This window comes from Mycetomoellerius zeteki, unplaced genomic scaffold, assembly GCF_001594055.1.
Source record: "Mycetomoellerius zeteki isolate Tzet28-1 unplaced genomic scaffold, Tzet1.0 scaffold96, whole genome shotgun sequence".
NCBI classification, from domain to species: Eukaryota; Metazoa; Arthropoda; class Insecta; order Hymenoptera; family Formicidae; genus Mycetomoellerius; species Mycetomoellerius zeteki.
In genome coordinates this window covers 1,874,265-1,893,998 of record NW_017257999.1, presented here as the reverse complement: position 1 = coordinate 1,893,998, position 19,734 = coordinate 1,874,265, and the positions used below count along the sequence as shown (strand labels likewise).

At 38.6% G+C, this 19,734-nt stretch overlaps 1 protein-coding gene across 1 annotated transcript; it reads right to left on the bottom strand.

Annotated features, from left to right (window-relative positions):
• Positions 1 to 781: 781 nt before the first annotated feature.
• dcma (decima) lies at positions 782 to 19,497 on the bottom strand. The gene is made up of 5 exons (XM_018460714.1): positions 18,365 to 19,497; positions 17,190 to 17,356; positions 9,723 to 9,859; positions 8,501 to 8,677; positions 782 to 3,127 (listed from the first exon to the last, which is right to left on the bottom strand). Exons 1-5 carry the CDS (start codon positions 18,452 to 18,454, stop codon positions 2,970 to 2,972), a joined length of 729 nt encoding a protein of 242 aa, XP_018316216.1. The 5' UTR covers positions 18,455 to 19,497; the 3' UTR covers positions 782 to 2,969.
• Positions 19,498 to 19,734: the final 237 nt, after the last annotated feature.

Below are 19,734 nucleotides of genomic sequence, written 5' to 3'. Positions count from 1 at the left end.
CTGATTCTGTAACTCTCTCTAAGATCCCCCATTGGTTTTACCAATGTAAGATTAACTTTAATCTCTCAGTTCAATTTACTCTTTATCTTTTATAAGAATCTTTTATAAGAAAAGGATAAACAGAAAATTACCGAGAACCGAGATTAAAGTTAATCTTCATTGCTGTGCTTTAATGACAGTATTAGCATCGCTTTATTGTTATTGCAACTTTTTTTATCATACAAAGTACTTGTAGTATAACGATATCGACACTGTTAGTTAGAATTACAGAACCGAGATGCTGAAGTTGATTATATATCTTGAAACGAGATGAAAATGATGAAAGTAAGCGAATTTACTAGAATATTTATAATTTCATTGGTCTGCATCTAGTGAATTTGCTCACTTTTGTAATTTTCACTTTGTTTCAAGATATGTAATTAACTTTCTGGAATTCGGACAACGCGATGGTTACCTTTCGAAAAGAAAACGAACGATTCAAACTGATCGTTATTCCACGCATTTCGACATTTCGCGGCTACCGATTTTTAGGTAAACGATTCGATTAGGGGTCATATTTTCGAAAAATATCGCATGCGAAAGTGTACGAAAATGTTATAATATACGTTACGTACTCTCTAAATTTTTTGGAGTGGAATTTCATTCTAAAGAGTGAAAATTCTGCCACTTTTGAAAAAGAGTGGTAGAATTTTCAATATTTAAGAGTGAGATTTTATTCTTTAAAGTGACTCCAAAGAATTTAGAGAATATATTATAAAGTTCCCCAACATTTTCGTATGCGATATAATTTTTTAAGAATGATGCCCTAGATCGCCGATCGTTTCTTCTTTTTTTTTCTCTCTTCGATCCCGATCACGATTGATATGTGTAATTTAATCGAACGTACAATCTCGCGTCGCTTGGAATAGGAGAAGAAACGTGCCATGACGTGGTCATTCCACCGCGAATCATTCTGTGTCTTTTCGTCTCTTTCCGCGCAACGCGTATAAAATAGTCACTCTCTCCTGTTGCGCGTTACGCGATCTTACAATTAGTCTAATTTACGTAACAACTCAATCGAGTTACTATATAGAATATTCGAGATATCACGTATGATCCCTTGATGAACGTAACAATTAACGCGGGAGATACTCAAAGGTGCGGTCATTTTTTAAAAAAGTATGTCAGAATATTCGGATAAAAAGAGAAAGTAATAAAATATCTTGTATCTTTTATATTATATTATTGCGGTCGTAAATGTATACGGCTGTTTAACGCTCTCATAGTATCGATCTCTTCCTCTTTCTTGTTTTTTCTTCATAGATGCCCGCTGCAGGCTGGTCGTATGCAGCATCGTTATTAACCCGAAACAGTAACGCTCCATTTGTGCGAAAATACAAAAATATCCCTTTTGCACTGCGATATATCAATAGATAGATTTATTATTGCGAGTTAAAGCACCAAAAGCAACCTTCCGGAACAAAACTGATCGTTAAAGCTTTAGACAGATTTTTCTCTCAGTTCTCTTTTATTTTTATTGAGTAACACCGATACTGTTTAGGGTTAAAGTCACGAGATAACGATGGTGCTTCCGGCTATATAATAATATTTCATACATGTGAGAGAAATGTATGAACGATCGTACGCGACTAAATCTATGTTCGTTTATATACATACATATATATAATACATATACATATGTATTTATATCTCTGCGCAACGCTTCTCTGTGTGAACTCCTACGTATTGCTTTGTAGACAATCTCTATGTACATATATATACGCGAGATGCGAAACGCGGATACCTACAGCTATAATGCGTGTGCGTCCGTCGCGCATTATAAATAGATCGAGGTTGGTCCACTCACTTGTAAATACGCTAGGATATTATAATTGCTCCATAATGTACCATCTACTCGTTTTGACACGACACAGACGCGATTTATTCTGACAATATATTCGACATTACGTTCGACAATATATTCAAATGCGTTCGTCTAGATTCTAGGATTTGAAGATCCGGAATCGAAAGATTACGAGCTAGTTTTGATTACGAGCGATTATTATTAGATTTATCTTGTTGAAGATCGATTAAATTTGACACAAACGATAGATCTAAACGCGACGAACCGAGAAAATTGATTACCGTAAGAGATACGATTTTGAAAAAATTTGAGTTAGATCATCCGAGCAATTATAGCGGGATTGATGAAACGATTGTGGAGTGGACTTGAATAAAGAGGCTCCTCGACACTGGCGGCTCTTTTGTCCGCGACTTGGAAATTTAATGGGACAGCGAGTTCTTAGGAGAGAAGACTACAGAAGAACGTCCAAAAAATGGGAGCAGTATCGAGTGCCACTAAAATTCTTGTTGAAAGACGAAAAAAGTGCTGAAATTCCCCCTACTTGCCTCATCTGTTCCCGTCATCTGTTTACCCGTATCTATCGCGATGTGATTTGTAATAATTATTGACATCTCGAGCTTCTACTTTGATTGTCACCGGCTGTACGTGCGTTAAAAATTTGTTCCAAGGATATCTCTCGAGTGGGACAGGTTTAGGCTTTAGGCCTTTTGGTTAGGCCTCTCGAAGTGTATCTTCCGACGTTATCGTTGCAACGTTCTTTGTCCGTATAGTCTTTCATAGAGAGTATCCTAAGAGAGACGTATATTAATGATGCGGAGACTGGTTGAGAAATTACGATAAATGAACGCGTGATATTAAAGCTTCGTCGAAAGCGAAGCGACTTTGAGCATTCCTCCGAAGATAAATCGCCAAACTATTTACTACGCCTTTCTTAGGATACTTTATAAACGGAACTTTTCATCGTGATTAGTTTACGAAGCCGAAGCCCCGTCGATTCCTGTTAACTTTTTATTTTAGGGAATTTAGCGTTGAAATCACTGCGAAAATATCAGTGCGTTAATTATTCATTATTAAATTAATCGGAACTATATTACGTTTTAATAAATCGAGATGAATTATATGTACGTTAAACGTAATTAGTACTCGCGGCGCAGCACAGAAATCTGAAACCGTTGCGGAAGTAGGACGATTGTCGGTCTCTGTTGCTGCTCCATCGATGCATCCTCCGTGTTCCGTTGTTCCGATTGATTTTGTTCCCAGGATTGTGAAGGGCCACCGGTTTCTCTAGGGAGAGAATCAGAGATAGACAATTTTATGACTTAGATCGTTATTTTGTCATGGCCTGAAGGGATAAAAGAGAGGGTCCTAAAATTTCGAAATTATCACAGATTTAGAAAGATATTGAGTGCTTTCCAGCAAAAGACGCAGATGATACTGTGTAGCACAGTAAATTAAAGTTCTATATTACTAAAGGTTTGTTCGCGTCGCAAGATCCAACATGCTCTAACGTGATCCTGCCATAGCTCCTGTTCACTCTATCAAGCGCGTTAGAGTGAGTAAGAGCTATGGCAGGAGCATATTGGAACATGTTAGAGCAAACGACTCGAACAAACCTTAAAGTAGCATTAGTCCATATTGGATCTACTAACCTTGCCATATACCAATAATACTAAGCAATACTAAGCGCTTATTGGACTAAAGACAATTAGGGTCACAATGGCGGTCGAAATAGCCAATAGAACAGTTGTCGGCATTTCGGCTCAAATCAAAGAAATGCGCTACTTTATTAATATAGAGCTTTACAGAGAATCGTTACATCCTTGTTATTTGCCAATGTTAAGCAAAGATGAAATGATTCTTAGTGTACTGTGTTACATTGCGTTACTCAAGTAAAACACAGTCATGATTAAGGCATAATGATGTCATAGGACATCATCATGACATCATTTGATACTTAAAAATGAACTTATAAATAACAAAAAAGTTGTGATGTCCTTACGATATTATTATGATTTCTGTGTTCTACTTGAATATCTGTGTCTTTTACTGGGAAGCACCCATTGTATCTTACGATAAGATCGTTACTTTGTCTATTCTGAAGAAAGAAAGGGGGTCCTAAAATTTCGAAATTGTTGCACAGATTTAAAGAGATATTGGGTGCTTTACAGTAAAAGGTGCAGATGACACAGGGCAGCACAGTGAATCATTACAATCTTGTTGTTTGCCAATGTTAAACAAAGATGAAATAATTCACTGCGTTACACTGTGTTACACTGTCATCTGTCTTTTGTTGGAAAGCACTCATCGTAATGTGCGAATGAGAACCTACGGTACTATGTAAACGTCCCATTCAAGTTTTTTCTAATTTTTTTTTATTGAAAAGGGGAGACACCTAATGCGTTTCGAGCCTTACGAAAAGATATGAAGCTGGAGGGGAAAAGGATCGCGTTACTGAAAAGGCGACTTAATTTTGTCAACGCGACGATCGCTATAAATTGCAATACATCGGGGTCTTCCCGGATAATGTTGGTAGCGACAGGAATATGAAATTCTACGAGAGATTGAAAGCGTACAAGGATAATCTCGCGAGGTTTGACGTAACGGGCGAGAAGGATGTCGGCTTGTGTTAATCCCAAACAACGGATGTAACACATATCTTCCGGTTAGATAAACTCTATCCATTATCACCGATTATATTTATCTGTCCAACGAAACGAAATTAATTACGAGTAATTCCGATTATTTGCAATTCGCGGAATATGCATTCGAGATTATATTGAAGTGAAGCGACGCGTGATCGCAGAAATTTAATAAATCCCATATTATCTTCGAACAAATTATTTTATTTAAAAAAAATCCGAAAAATTCATTGGGACATCAATAAAATCAAAACGATAGCGATAACCGTATAGTTTTGCGTCTGATAAAAAAGTGTGATTGTATGTCTTAATAAAGGACATTGCATTAACCGATACTATATTAACTCTTAATACACACGATGATTTTCCGGTTCCTTGAATTGAAAAAAGAATCTACTAAATTTGAATACATGTTTCTTTGATTAGTATTAAGTAAACATTTATTTACTTACAGTAAATAAATATTTAATACTCAATGAAAAAATGATAATGAAAATCACAAATTAGTGGCTTTTGTATCAAATAAATATATGTTTATGTTTAATAAATATTTACTCAGAATTCAAACTAATATTTATTAAAATTTAGTAATTTTTTAGTGTGCTACACACACTGTTAAATCTATAGTGTCAAATTTAACCTACCGTGAGTCGCCACTGCTCCTACTCAATCATGTCGTTATTTTATACTAAAACAATGGTTATATTTGATACTATAGTGTTAATTTGATATTGTATAGTGTCAAATTGACACGGTATAGTGTCAAATTTAACTATCATTTTGATAAAAAATAACGATATATTTAGTAGGAGCAGTGGCGACTCACGGTAGGTTATATTTGACACTATAAATTTAACAGTGCATGATAGGTAATTCCAGGTTAATTTCCATCATTTTAACAAATACATAAAAATTATTAAATAATTCTTGCATATACCTTAACATATTTAGAAAATATCTATAAAATTGTGTATTTAAAAAAAATTATATGAATATTAAACTAATTACTCAATATGCTCTTAATTTTTCAACAAAAAATGTGCAGGACGCGAATGATCCAATCGCGTGTTTAGGGTTAATTCAACGTACTGACTGTATTGTGGAACAAACAGAAGAGTTGCAGAGTCAAACGAGAGAAGTGTACAGGAGAAGCGGTAATTTCGCTTTGCAGCGTTGTGTTTCCGCTTGCCGGAAGTATTCATCGAATTCTCTCCTTCGTAAACCAGCGGCGGAATTGTTCTGCGAATTTCACAATGTTTGCAGATTCATCGCGCGAGTGTATCATCCGGCGATTTTATCGTTTGTCGAGAAACGCGATTTGTCCGCGCGCTTTGTCCACACCGCGTTTTTCACCGCGCGGTCGACATTTCGTGGCCGCCCACCTGTCTTCTGGAAAATTCTCGTTTTATCTCGCGTATCTTTCGCGAGCGAAAATCATCTCGATTCCCCGCGACTCGCGCGACCTTGACCCGCATCATAACTCCGTATGAAACGCCGCTGTTTTTCCTCTCGATAACCGAATCGCGTCCGTTGCGGACTCGCTTACCGGAGCACTCAACTCATACGCTCGGTGTACCACCGGAAGCTGGGATCGCGGTTCCGACCTTGTTCCCGAACCGTGCGCGTGTTTGGAAACCTCCCTTTCCCTCCCTGCACCTTCCCTCCGTCCTCCCCCTCCTCCGACTGTTAATTACTAATTTAGTTGCGAATACATTTGCAAAACAAGCTCGCACCCCAACGGCGAAGCGAATTAAAATCGATTAAAATTTAGCTGTCGTGCAAAAACCATTACGCGACCAGAATTAGGAACGATGAGTTTTGTGTTGCGAGTTTGATTATGACATTCAGCGAACTGAGATTTCCCGTATGCCGGGTAAAGCGTTCTTTTTACATATACGTTTGCACATTACGTTGTCTTCGTTCATTGACGAGTTCGTAACATGAATACAGATGAGTGATATGAAAACGTTCATCGATATTGTTTCCATAAATCCTAGATTGCATCGCACGCGTTGTTTCCCCTCCTTCCTACGTTCGTTAGTCTGACTCGTTATATCTCTCGTTATTTTTTTTTTTTCATATTCAGATTTGCCCAAAATTTTTTACGTCCAAAGTACCGTAAGGTATTGTGCTGACTACATTTGTATGGAAAAAAAAAAGAAACAGGAATAAAGAAATACGTAAAAAAAAAAAGATTTTCAATGGTTGCGTCTTGTCACTCCGGTGAATACATCATATTTATTCGTCATTATTACTTGAACATTTGAAATTCGAAGTGCTTACAGGGTATTCTGGATCCGCCGGATGTTACGCATTCATTAATAATACGACCGTCTCAAATGTAACTCCGCTATTATTCCCGCATTACATTGATTTATGAAGGAGAAACATAGTTTAATTCGCGCTTAAACTATACCCTTTCGTCTTCTCCGTCTCGAATTCTTCTCCTCCCATTCTCTTCCTCGTTGCATTCCCGTCCTCCTGTTTCACGTTTAAGTCAACTCCCTGCAGCACAATAGAGGGCAATATTTATCGAACAAACGGGTTAGATTGTTTTACGAACGGTACCCTAGATTTGTTGGCCAACGAGTATATTTTTCCACCCCGCTTTCCGCTTTTTTTCCGCTCTCTTCATTTTTTTGCCCTCTGGCATTTGCCACTTTTGCTCACCCGCGCTTCCTTCACGGACCGGAGGAATGCATTTCGGACAAACGGATTTTGCAGAATGGATCGTCCTTGACCCGTATTACCGGGGTCTAAGGGTCGAATGGCGTTCTCCCGCGTCCACCGTATATCGACACAAGCTCACGTTTGTGGTGCACGTACTAATGACGTGCTCGAAAGCCCACAATGCTTTTCCGTTCCGCATATTATATCGATCAAGCCTATTCCGTATCCCTTCCGTCTCGTTTCAGAATCTACATCTACAGACTTTCCGACCTATTTATCCCATCCCCTCCACCTCTTTTAATCTCGCTCCGCAAAGTCCGGAAAGATTTCGACTTTCACGTAGCGTAAAAATATATACTACGAAAAATATATACTACAAAAAATATGTACGCTTGTGTGTGTATTTTTGTATGTATATAATAAAACCTCTATTATCCGAGTGTATCGTTTAAGCTCTGTTATCTAAATGGCATTACTAGGAGAATGAATATCTCTCATGTACATTTACGTTCACGCAAACATATGTAGGCGTATGTTATACACGACATATGTCTTCATCTCAGTATTAGTAGTCTGAGTCAAACGTGTACCAACAAGACCTAAATGCTAGAAAGCAACATTCCCAGTCATTCTGAGGCACAGTTTCTGCTTTAGAAGCAGGTCTCAGATGTTACGAAGCACAGAAAGAAAGCGCAGCCATTCATAGCAATGAATAAAGAAAAATATGTAAATTAAACAGCTCAAAAAAACTGAGAAAATAAAATGTGGAATAAAGAAAACTGGTAAATTACTATAATAATTTCTCTCTCTTTCTCTATTTCGTTACAATTTACAAAATGTTATGATAAATAAACTTTTTTTATTTCCAAAATCGTTTGATTATCCGTAAAAATTCCGATTATCCGAATACCTTGTTTGCCCGACTAGATCGGACACATAACAAGTTCCATTATATTAATTTTTGTTCTATTTAATTATACACAGGAAAAACAATTTTACTAAAATATTTTTAATTCAATTAAATACTGAATTTTGTTGGAACATCAAAATAATTACGTAGGAAACTCAAGCATGATGAGCAATGTTGCAAACAATTTTTATATTCTGGCAACCAGCTCGAGTATTCATTATAATTATGTATTTTGATAGTCTGACAAATTATTTTCAGATCTTTAGCAAAACCCTTTTTTCGTGTGCTTAATCTTTCGTCTAATTTCTCTTCTTTTTTGCTATAAGTTGCTAAATCTACTTTCTGAAAACCGTGATTGATAGATTCGTGGGACGATCGTCACTAAACAGGGCAAAGCTCTCGGGCGGAATATGGACGAAGGTACCGGCGGAATTGTACCCGTGTCAGCCTCAGATTGGGGCATAAATTCTTGTAGCTCCGCTATCAGCTGGCCGATCTCTTCCGAGTCCTTTCGTATGCTGCAGAGCTCCTCTTCGTTGAAGTCCGGTCTAATCTGTTTGCACAGGAGGATCTGCGAGACCACATTGCCGATATACGAGGGACCAGCGCGATTCTCTGTAACGCGATAACGAAAACTGTGTTGTTAGATTTCTACGTCATTCAATTTTAACAATGTCTTTCTTCTCCCAGATTCGCGAAATATATCCGAGGGAAGTATTTTAAGCTGAGTGTGGTGGAAATAATAACCATGTTCTTATTAATAATATAATATGTTAATACGTAACGCTCTGTTTAGCATGACTTTAATATAAAAGTGCATAGGGCGTTTCTCAACTTTTTTTTTGACGAGATTTAAAAAAGCTTCCATAAACTTTAATATGTGCAACGGAGGGAGAAATAAGCGAACGCCCGGAACAAGCTATAATGTTAATGTCAAGGAAATAGTTGTAGTATAAATTATTCGGAGCGAAGTTCCTCACTTATGAGAAAGAAAGATACCTTATATATATATTATGGCTTACATGTTATACGTGGCAAACGCCACTAAAAATTAGAAAAACGTGTATTAAAGCTACGCATGTAACGATGATTCGTCACTCTGTCTCTGACACGTGTACGTTGTGTACAATAGAATTCGGCTTGATGGGCTTGATTGTAGGAAGCGACGTGTAGTCGGAAATTGGGATTCGTCGAACGCGTAACGGCCTACAACTGTTCGCGGTAGTTTTGAGAGTTATGGTCCGTTGGGATGTACACGCCGTAAATCAGTCTATCCAGCCTGGTTCAAAGCGACCGCAAAAACCGATTTAACGTTACGCCTCGGTGCAAGTCGATAACGCAACGTGACTCGATTCCGATGACACATTCCTATACGCTCGTTCTTGCGATCTTTTACGCAAATCGTCTCTCGCGTGGGAATATAATTAAGAGTGTTATTACCGAAAACAACGTGAATTAAATTTTGCCTCGGTCGGCGAGCACTCATTTATCTCTCGAGATTAAAATTGTCAACGACCAAGTTGCGACCACGTAGTCATATAAAAAAAGTTATAGCAACATTCCAAGTGGACTTGTTCCACTTCCCCGCACACATCCGCAGATTCTTTAAATAATTTATAGATCATTATTAAAATATTGTAAACATGCATGCGCAACTTACCGTAATATCCGGTCATGTCCATGGGTATGATGGATATGAGGTTTTTACTCTTGTGCAGTTCGCGTAAGAAGAGTTGAGCCACGTAAAACAACAGCACCAGATTTGGACTGTCAACCGGTATTCCTACGTCCATAGCACTGCAATAAAATATATTCCCAAAACGTTTTCGATCGTATAAGATTATTTTTCAATAAGAGATCTATCTACAAGAGGATATATATATATATATATACAGTGAGTGCAAAAAGTATTCGTACAGAGAAAATATGTTTTAAAAAAACTTTATTTTTAAAAAATAAATATTGTCCAGCGAGAAATGTGTCATCGAATTGATGTCGAATCGATATCGATACAATGATTTCAATTTGACGTCGCTTCGACGTTTAATTGACGCTCATTTCTTGCTAGGTAATTAAGAATTTATTCATAAAGAATAAAATAGACAAAAAGAATAAAATAGATTGTATGTTTCTTAAAATTATATATACCAAAAGATGTGTATTAATTATAGAAAATATATCATTTGAAAAATAAACGAAAATTAAAAATTATATTATTTAGATGCTCAAAAAGTATTCGTACGGTCGAGAAATTTAACTTTTAAAATCAGGAATATATGCGAAGCTCGTTTGTTTTTGTTAGAACAGAATGTATAAAATTGCTATTAATATTTATTTTCTACAAATAAGACCTTTTTATCAAAAATTTCCTTGTACGAATACTTTTTGCACTCACTGTATATATATAATTAACCTTTAAGTAGGTAGGTACAGGTTTAAAGATACGCAAGTTAGTAGGTGGAGTGCTCACACCTCAAGTAGAAATTTTAATTTTATAGTTATATTTTTACTACATTGTTAGAATTAATATTAAAGAAACAATGGTAACTCAATCCCTTGAGTTGAATAACATTTTGTTATTTTTAGCTTCCACATGTGTGTCAAAATGTAAAGCATTCCATTTCTGTGGTTAGTTTCAAAGTAAACAACATCCATATTAACGTATGTTCTTAGTAAATATTAAACTAAATTTGGGTCAATACATTTTATTCAATTAAATTGTTTAACCCCGTTGGTTTAGTTAAATTAACAATATATTAAATAGAAACAGTGGCGACCCATAGAAATGATTAAAAATAACTCAAATTGAATACACGGAAAGGACGGTTTTGCTGAAGTATCTAAAAATTTACTTGAATACAGATTTGAAAATAATTTTGTTGGCTCAAATATAAAAATAGAACGCTTAAATGTTGATGACAACGCTGCAAAAAGTTTTAATATTCTAATAATCACTTTGAACGTTCTACTTAATTATTTTAATGGTCCAAACAAAATTATTTTCAGCTCTATATATACTATAAATTTTTAAATACTTCAGCAAAACCGTTCTTTTTGTGTATTATTTTCCATTATGTATTTAATAATGTAGTATGTTATGTTACAGTTAAATTTGCATTATACTTTTATGAAATAAAATAGCAAAAATAGTGAACTTTGAGACTTCTGGGCATTTGGGCAATACTTTTTATTTTCCTTTTTCAGAACAAGATTTTAAAGAAAATTTTACCTGGGATGCTGTGCGGCCACTCTATCTACTTAAAAATTAAATATAATCCCAATTCGGTTTCCAATCTCACGAAGTATCTAATGCAAAAGGAGAGTGTGCATGGATGTAAACGCGATGGAAGCCACGATGAATAAAACCATAAAAGATCACGTTATCGTTACTGAATGCACGGCGTGGTAAATCGCATTATCGCGAGAAATACGAATTACTTTAACGACTTCCTTGTCGGGTCTCTCGGATTTTAGTTGAAGGTCCATAAATCTGATTTCTCTTCCACTCCGTCTCCGCTCCGTAGCTTACCGAGTTAATTACATTAAAAACATTATTATTACTGCTTACGCGAAAAGGTCACCCGCGAGGCATGAGTACTGGTGTCTCATTAACGCGCACATCTTTCGTGGTCAAGTGTCGGTGAGTCGCTTCTCGTATAAGCATTGCTCCTCCTTTGTTTCTTCCTAGTGACACTCGCGATGGTAAATAAAAAAAAACATGGCAGTATTAACAACGTGCTCATATACATGTAAGAAATTTGAAAGACGACGAAAAGAAAGACAAACTTTAGGATGATGTTAAAGCGCAATCCTTAATTTTAGATGATGTATTAAGCTGGAGAACAAACGTGAACGATAAACGGTTCCGAGCGATATCACCTTTCCGCAGCGGGTCTGGTATAATAATAATACGTTGTCTTGAATTTCTGAAGAGAGTCACCAGCGATATTTTGTGAAATATGCCGTGATGAGTGATCCGATAACGTAAAATCGTGGCACGGGGAAACAAGTACAGTAGAAAGCTGCAGGAAAACCAAGTACTCTGATTAACCCGTTTTACGTCAATTATCGCATCGGTCGAGCATTGAGCGAAGTCCTTGCAGAGAAACCATTTCGGTTGGCTTCCGTTTAATGAGATTCCAATTAACGTACGAAATAGATTGGCGCGACCGAAGGCAACCGATCTCAATCTGACAAGTATATTCGTGACATCTCCTTGCCGTTGCTAAGAGGCTAGTTACCAAAGCTGCTAATAATTTCTCCTCTTTTTTTTAATATTCTTTAATTATACTTGTCTTGTGTAACAGATAACTGTACACTTGACTGTCATTCAAGATAGACATTCAGGAAATAAAGTTCGGATTACATTATAATGAAAGATACAGACGGGGATTGAAATGAGTTTACTTTCGTTTGTTGTAACTCGTAGCGGCTTTGTAGGAACGGCTTGGATTTCAATATGTCGGAATTTAAATTCTTTTGTGAGGAATTGCCGTCTGGCACTTCGTTTGCCGCTCAAGGAAAGAAAGCTATCGATTTCACAGATTGGTTCCTCGCAAAAAGTTAAGCCAGGAAGGTTGAATCAAAGGTGGAAGTGAGTTTCGTAAAAAGGTTAGCGCCACTCCCAATTACTGATTCCTCTTTCCTTCATCATACTTCTCTCTTTCCCTCTCCCTCCCTTTTCCTCTCTCTCTTTCTCTCGCTCATCTTCACTTAGCCACCTTTGAATAATACCTTCCGGGGCTTTGCTCACCTTAATGAAAATCTAAATGTTTCACGAATTCGTTTCTTCTCAAAATTCTTTTCATGCATTCTCTTATCCAAAATGAAAGAACAAATATGCAATACACTCGATACGCAACTGTTTATGTTCTGCACTTATGCATTATTATTACATTACATTCACTTCGCTAAATGATTAATTTCAACTTTAATTGCGAAACTGTTCAAGCCACGAAAGTAAAAGACTTGTTTTCAATGAGTTGAGGCCGGGGAGAAGGGGATGTAAGTAGACAATGGAATTTCATTTTCCTGTATTAATTTACAGTGAGTTTTTCCTCGGCCAAAACTTGAGTCGGTAGTTGACCGCGAAATACTCACGTCTGAAAAAAACATCGCGTAGATTTAAAGCGAGGCTGCGTGTTTGTAATTACTACCGAATATTTGGAGCACGCTTCCGGAATGTGAGAATAATTATTTGCCGAACGCGAAATTAGATTGTATTGCGGTTGAATATGAGGCCTCCACGCGCAATGGGATTTTCAATGAGCGGCGTTTAATTAGATACCAACGTCGAACGACTATCGCATTGCAAATGACCGGCGTACACGCACCGTTTTACCTACTTTGCTTAAGCCGGATCATCCCAGCCGTTACGAAACGTTAATTATTGCATCTCCGCTTGCCCCTCCATCTGTTATAGCGGCATTGCATCTATCCTGTCAAGCTCGGAACAATATCGCGACGAGCACTCGCGTTTTCTCCGTTTGATTACGTCGACAGCACCTGCCGTGGCGCAACAGTTCAATTACTCGCAAATTGTTATTTGCATTGGTCATCGACTATCGCGCTTCAAGAAGTTGTAGATAACGGCGGGTATAATTTCTTTGTCCGTCTATGTGTCTTCTATATATATATATATATATATATATGTATCTGTGTCTATATATCTGCCGTGTACAGTCTTCCCATGGAGGCGCGATCTACAATCAATCGATCATCTTTACATGCGTGTTCGATTGCACTGCATATATATAACGTCGCTCGATTTATGTCCTCGCGCGGACGTTTCATGCGCCGTATCGCTGCGAAACATGCAACCAGCTCGTGCATCGATTATGCAAAATACACACCAACGTTTTATTCGCGCACCTTTTTTTGTGATCAACAACGGCCGCCGAGTACACGCCTACGTTAATCTAGGAATTACGAGGAATCCCAGCTTTTCGAATTGCAAAAGGCGACAGGGTCCCGTAACTCCCACACGCTGAAATATGGATATTCAAAATTGTACAGCACACCTCCGGTCGCGGCGATTAAATTATTGACAAGAGATTGTTCCGTGGCAAGGACGACGCTCACGTGTCGCGTGTCATCTCGACTTTTTCGGTATGAAATTCTCTTCCCGCTTTATTTCAAATTCTTGCTTTGTCTCCCATCTTTCATGCAATTTCCACTATTTTTCATTTTACATGGAAAACGCACGTTCGAGAATTATTACGCTTTCAAGCACTGTTTTCATTTTATCGGTCATTCGTCCATTTCAATGTTATTTGGTGGCTCGGCAAGAGCCGACGTCTGTCTAGTTGTCACTCGAGTTCAGGAGAATTTCGAGAGCGAATCAAAGCTCCATCTCGAGTCGACGCGCGACGGTTTAATTCTGGGCGATAATTGTATTTCGCCGCGCGAACTATACGCCAACTTTTGCCGCATTCTCGTGCGCAAGCAACAAATAAACGCAACTGGAGGCAATAATCCTCCGGCATTAATATTTGATCGGTCAGGTAAGCTCCGGCTCTCGGGAGTGGAAAACTTTCCGCGAGTAAGCGCTACGGCGACCTGGATCAAGCGAGATCGACGGAAGCACAGCTCTACGCCAACATATATGAGCGTACATGTGACAAGTATGCTCCGTATATTTGACTTTACGTAAATAATCTCCGCGTTATGTACGTCATCACGGTTGTTGTCAACGGTTTTCTGTCAGTTATTTTCTTTCGCGACCATGTCATCGCGGTAATGCCTGAAATTAAGATGGACGGATAGTTCGAAAACATGTTTTCTAATTTTCAACGAGCTTGAGCTAACGCTGAGAGAAAGGAGACTTCCACCGTTGTGGCAATAACTGCAGCTATCGCATATTCGACGCGGAAGCAATCAAACTTCTCTACCATGACCAATTATTTGATATTGCAGTGGAACTTGTTTTGTGTGTTTGGAAGATCTCGCTTGAATGTTCTGTTAAAGTGAAACCGTTTATCTCTGAAATACATTTCGTAACAAAATAACTTATTAATAATAATGAAGTAATTTGTAGATTCTGTCAAATCATTTTTCAGTAAACAGCATTCCCCAACAAATATTCCCGATAAATCTTTTTTACGACCTGAATGGTAACTAAAAACATTTTCCACAGTGACATAAAATATACTGTTATGTCGATAAATCTTTTTTTCTCCCTGCGTATGGATATGTATATTTCAAAATACGTTTTATTATTATATCATTTCGCGTTGTATTATTACCGTGAAATCATAAGCATCGTTGAATGGAAAATACTAAATATACGTAATAAAGCCATACGGCGGGTAAACAAGATGATTGAATCAATTGATTAAAATTACGTTGTAGAAATACGCTTTATTAGATTTTTGTCAGGAGAACTTTTTTTTGTCGAGAAGTGAATTGCAAAGTCAATCGTGAGTCTTAGCTAGAAGAATCTTACGTAAACTAGTGATAAAGAGCACTGCCTGGCGCGCCCAGCAAACTTAAGGAATGAAAGTTATTGGAAGTGCTCGGCAACGGCGACGGCACATGACGTTTTTCTCACGACCATGATTCTTCGAACGTTCGGTCGTTCGTCGTTTCTCTGTGACCTGCATTGTGCGAGACGTACGAGGGACTAGCGAAAGCAATGTAAGAAATCACGAAGAAGTTTTCTCTCTCTCTCTCTCTCTCTCTCTCTCTCTCTCTCTCTCTTGGCCGCTGTCATCGTTGCGAACCAACTTGTATCCAGAGTTTAGCGATGGAACCTTGTCCTATATGCGAAGACGTCCTCGTTAATTCCGTAGTTTACATTCGCTCCTTTCCTTCGTCGCGCAAAGAAACGTCGCTTCTGCACAACCGCCACATAGAGTAAAGTGTCCTCGTTATCGTTGCCAGAAAGTTGCTGAAGTAGAGCCTCAGCCCTTACGAAAATACGCGGAAGGAGTCACGGAGAAAACGATCAAAAGCGCTTTCTCGTTGCAGCATTGTGAGATGAGTAATTTGTCTGCCGAACGGCTTAACTGATCGAGCACGAATAGTTTAAAGACAACTCAGAGTAATGTACTCTGCGTTCGTATATCTATACCTATATATTAGTACTAAACTGCAGATATCGAACTTAACTGTAGGTACGTGCCTTAATGTGTAGTAGATATTGTCCTCGAAGAATAATTCGAATAAAACAAGATATTCTACTGAGAAAATATTTTGTAGCAACAAGAAGTACAAACAAAATGAATGATCATATCAATTAGAATTCTAGTTATTGTAATTGAATTTCTGGTCATCTCGACTAGAATAATTAGATGGATTTAATTAGAAATATCTAATTTGTATTTTTCTGATTGAATCTATCAGAATTTCAATTAATGTATCAAGAATATATGTCCTGTGTGGTTTTTACTACTATACTTTTGGATTTTTAAATTTCCACGGGGAACTTTGAGGAAACCTCTGTGATTTGGGATTGTCTTTAAATCGCATTAAGGTACCGTAGATCGTAGATTGTTTTCGAAGAAAAATTTCGAACAAAATGCAGGATATTACATCGAGAAAAATTTTGGTTGAACCAACGAGAAGTATGTACAAACAAAATAATTATATCAATCAGAATTCTAGTTATGATAATTGAATTTCTGGTCATTTTGATTAAAATGTTTGACAGATTTAACTGTAAGTGTTTGATTTGTATCTTTCTGATGAATGAGAACTTTTTTCCAATGTAGTTTCTATTATTATGCATTTGGATTTTCAAATTTCTACAAGATCTTTGGGGAAATCTCTATGTTTGTCTCTAGATTGCACTAATATACATTGATATTGTTCTTGAAAAAAAAATTCGAATAATGGAGGATAATACGCTGAAAAAAATCTTTTAGTTGTGCCAACAAGAAATGCAAACAAGATAAATTTTGATTATATATCATATCAATCAGAATTCTTATTATCTTAATTGAATATCCGATTACCTCGACTAAAACGATGGATTTAACTATAAGTACCTGATTTATACTCCACTTTCTGATCTTTCAAAATTTGTCCAGTGTAACTTTTACTATTAAACGTTTAAATATTAAAATTTCTACAGAGATCTTTGGGGAAACCTTTGCGAGTTAAGGTTTGTCTTTAGATTTAAACTCACCTTTGCACATGCGGCAGTACCAGTTGAGATGTATTCTTGCAAGCCTCCACGCAGTTTCGACGCAGCTTCCGTATTTTTTCGCGCAGCTCCGGACAGTCGCGCGGCTGTCCGATATTAATGAGCAAATCTCGGAACTGCGCTACCTGACTATTTATGTCCTGAATTTGCTGAAACGCACGAAAAGTGAAACTATCACGATCAAGCTCCATCGATTATCCCATACGACGTGACGGAAATGCCGGATATACGCGCGCTTCAACATGGCAATAACATTTCTCTCGCCTGCACTCTCGCTATTATTATATTTCTCTCGTTTAATAATATCTCGTTCACACGCCTGTCCAAATACCGAAAATGATATGTTTGCATAACGCCTGAGTCCTCGTCACATAATTCGACATTTGGTCGAGCCATTATTAAATAATTGACAGTGACAGATAATGGCCTGTATCATCGATAATTTAAGAATCGATTGCGTCGCGAATAATTACTAACGACGTAACAGTCTCCAGAGAGGGACGCGAAGCTCTCGAAAATTAAAAAATAATACTACGCTATAAATCCCTCCCCAGCCCATCATTATCTATACTCTTTAAAATTTTTGAAATGGAATTTAACTCGAAAGAAGGAAATTTCACTCTAAAAATTGAGCCGCTCTTTTTCAGTACTGGTTCAATTGTCGCTCTTTTTGGGCTGTATTTGTAGTCGGATTTTATATTTAAGACCGTCTTAAGTACAATCTTAGGAACTAATCAGAGAGACGTATTAACATCTTAAGATGTTATTTAAGACGATATTAAAATAAGAACGGATTGTAAATGTCGCCTTTATCATTCTTTAAAATTAGATTCCACTTTCAAGATTTTAGAGAGTACAAAATATCATTTTATGCATTATTCTGTGCCGATTTTACTCAATCCCTTAGCATCAATTATTTACGTGTGTATTCTGTAAAAAGTGAAATGGAAAAGTAATGGAGCGGCAGCGAGGGACTTTTAAAAAATGAATCGAGGAGGCTGCCTATCAGATTAAAGATCTCGTTACGATGACGTGAAAAATGGTCGCGGGTGGGTTACAACGAAAGCTCGTTAAAGTTACATCGACTCGAGGAAGGTATTATAATTTCATAGTCGTCCGGGACTGTTTGCGATTCACGTGAGTCTAGGTTCGCTCACCAGTAACACCGTCTTATCAGATCTCTCGGGCTTGTCGCATTTGTCGTCGTGATGTCTGCTGGTCGATGGTGTCGGGGAATCCGTCATCATCTAATCTTGTTACGGACAATTCGCTCGCCAATCGTCATCACCCGACACTACGGCGATCCCCGCGAGCATTTCCGGAGCGGCGAGCGAGGTACGCGGCTCACGCGGGAACCCCCTTCCCGGACCGGAAGTCACCCACGGGGTTTCACTTACGGTCTTCTTGACGATCGCGTACCTCGCACTGATATAATTGCCGCCGCAAAGTGTATCTCGCGCGCATTCCCGCCACGTGATCCTCTTTTTTTGTGCTGCGCGCCGGTTATTTTTACACGATCAATCCCGCTTCACTTAAAGCTAGCTGATAATAGGCTTATCGTTCTCTCTCTCTCGCCACTGGTATAGTCATCTCTCGGCCGCCACCGGAGCGGTGTAGTCGCTGCAGCGTGCTCGACCTTTTCCCCTCGTTTGCTTTTTAAAGACTTACGCGACATATTCTAATCGGATATAGCGTTAAATAGGATCACGTGCATCCTTCGATTCGCGCCAGGCGGGGTTAATGACGATTTCTCTCGTAAGAGTTTAAATTCCAATCTCGGAACTCGGGATTAGCGCGTAGAAGTTTCTCTCCGCGGAAGCTGTCTCGCGGGACGAGTTTTAGTTATGTACAAACTACAGTTTCTCAAGTCGGGCGACCGTCGCGTATCTTTACTCTATCTCGTCGTTTGACGGAGACGTCCCAGGGTGAAAATTTGGTGCCTAGGGGAACGAATCTCGGACGAGATTCGATATCGACGTCGCGGGCGGTCGGGCGGGAATTTCACGAGTGGAATTTGGGTTTACGCGCGAGAAGCGGCGATCCGCGACGAGCGACGAGGTCGCACGGCGCTCCGTCGAGACGTCATCTCGCCCCCTCAGCGGGATGATCGCGTGGGATCAGCGCAACACCACCGCCCCGGTCCTCCTTGGTCACGTATGTACGCGTGACTCTCGCGTGTGCTCCTCTCACGGGATCACGACATCATCGAAGTTTACCCTCCTTGCCCGAGATATGAAAGCACCGTGAGAGCAATGCGGTGGCGGAGAGCGGCACTATACGAACTGTAGCAATACACGCGACAGACTGAAACGTGGGTTTCGCCCTCGAGCTCTTTCACTGCCGCGCGCCACCCTGCGACGAAAGCGCATGCCTGGCTCGCGCTACGACGCTCCACTGCGACCGTTTTCCGCCGTTTCGCAACTCTTATAAAAATAGGCAATTTGTCCCCTCTATATTTGATAACGTTGCTGTGAAACAACGTGATTTTCTTATTTGCTCTCGTGTGCCACCTTGGCCATCGCGATTG

Excerpts from the sequence above, each read along its gene's own strand:
- dcma (XM_018460714.1), bottom strand. The coding sequence starts at position 18,454 with ATGATGACGGATTCCCCGACACCATCGACCAGCAGACATCACGACGAC. Across the intron at positions 9,860-17,189 it reads GTACTGCCGCATGTGCAAAG|TGCTATGGACGTAGGAATAC; the intron begins GTGAGTTTAAAT and ends ATTTTATTGCAG. Across the intron at positions 3,128-8,500 it reads CCAATCTGAGGCTGACACGG|AGAAACCGGTGGCCCTTCAC; the intron begins GTACAATTCCGC and ends TTCTCTCCCTAG.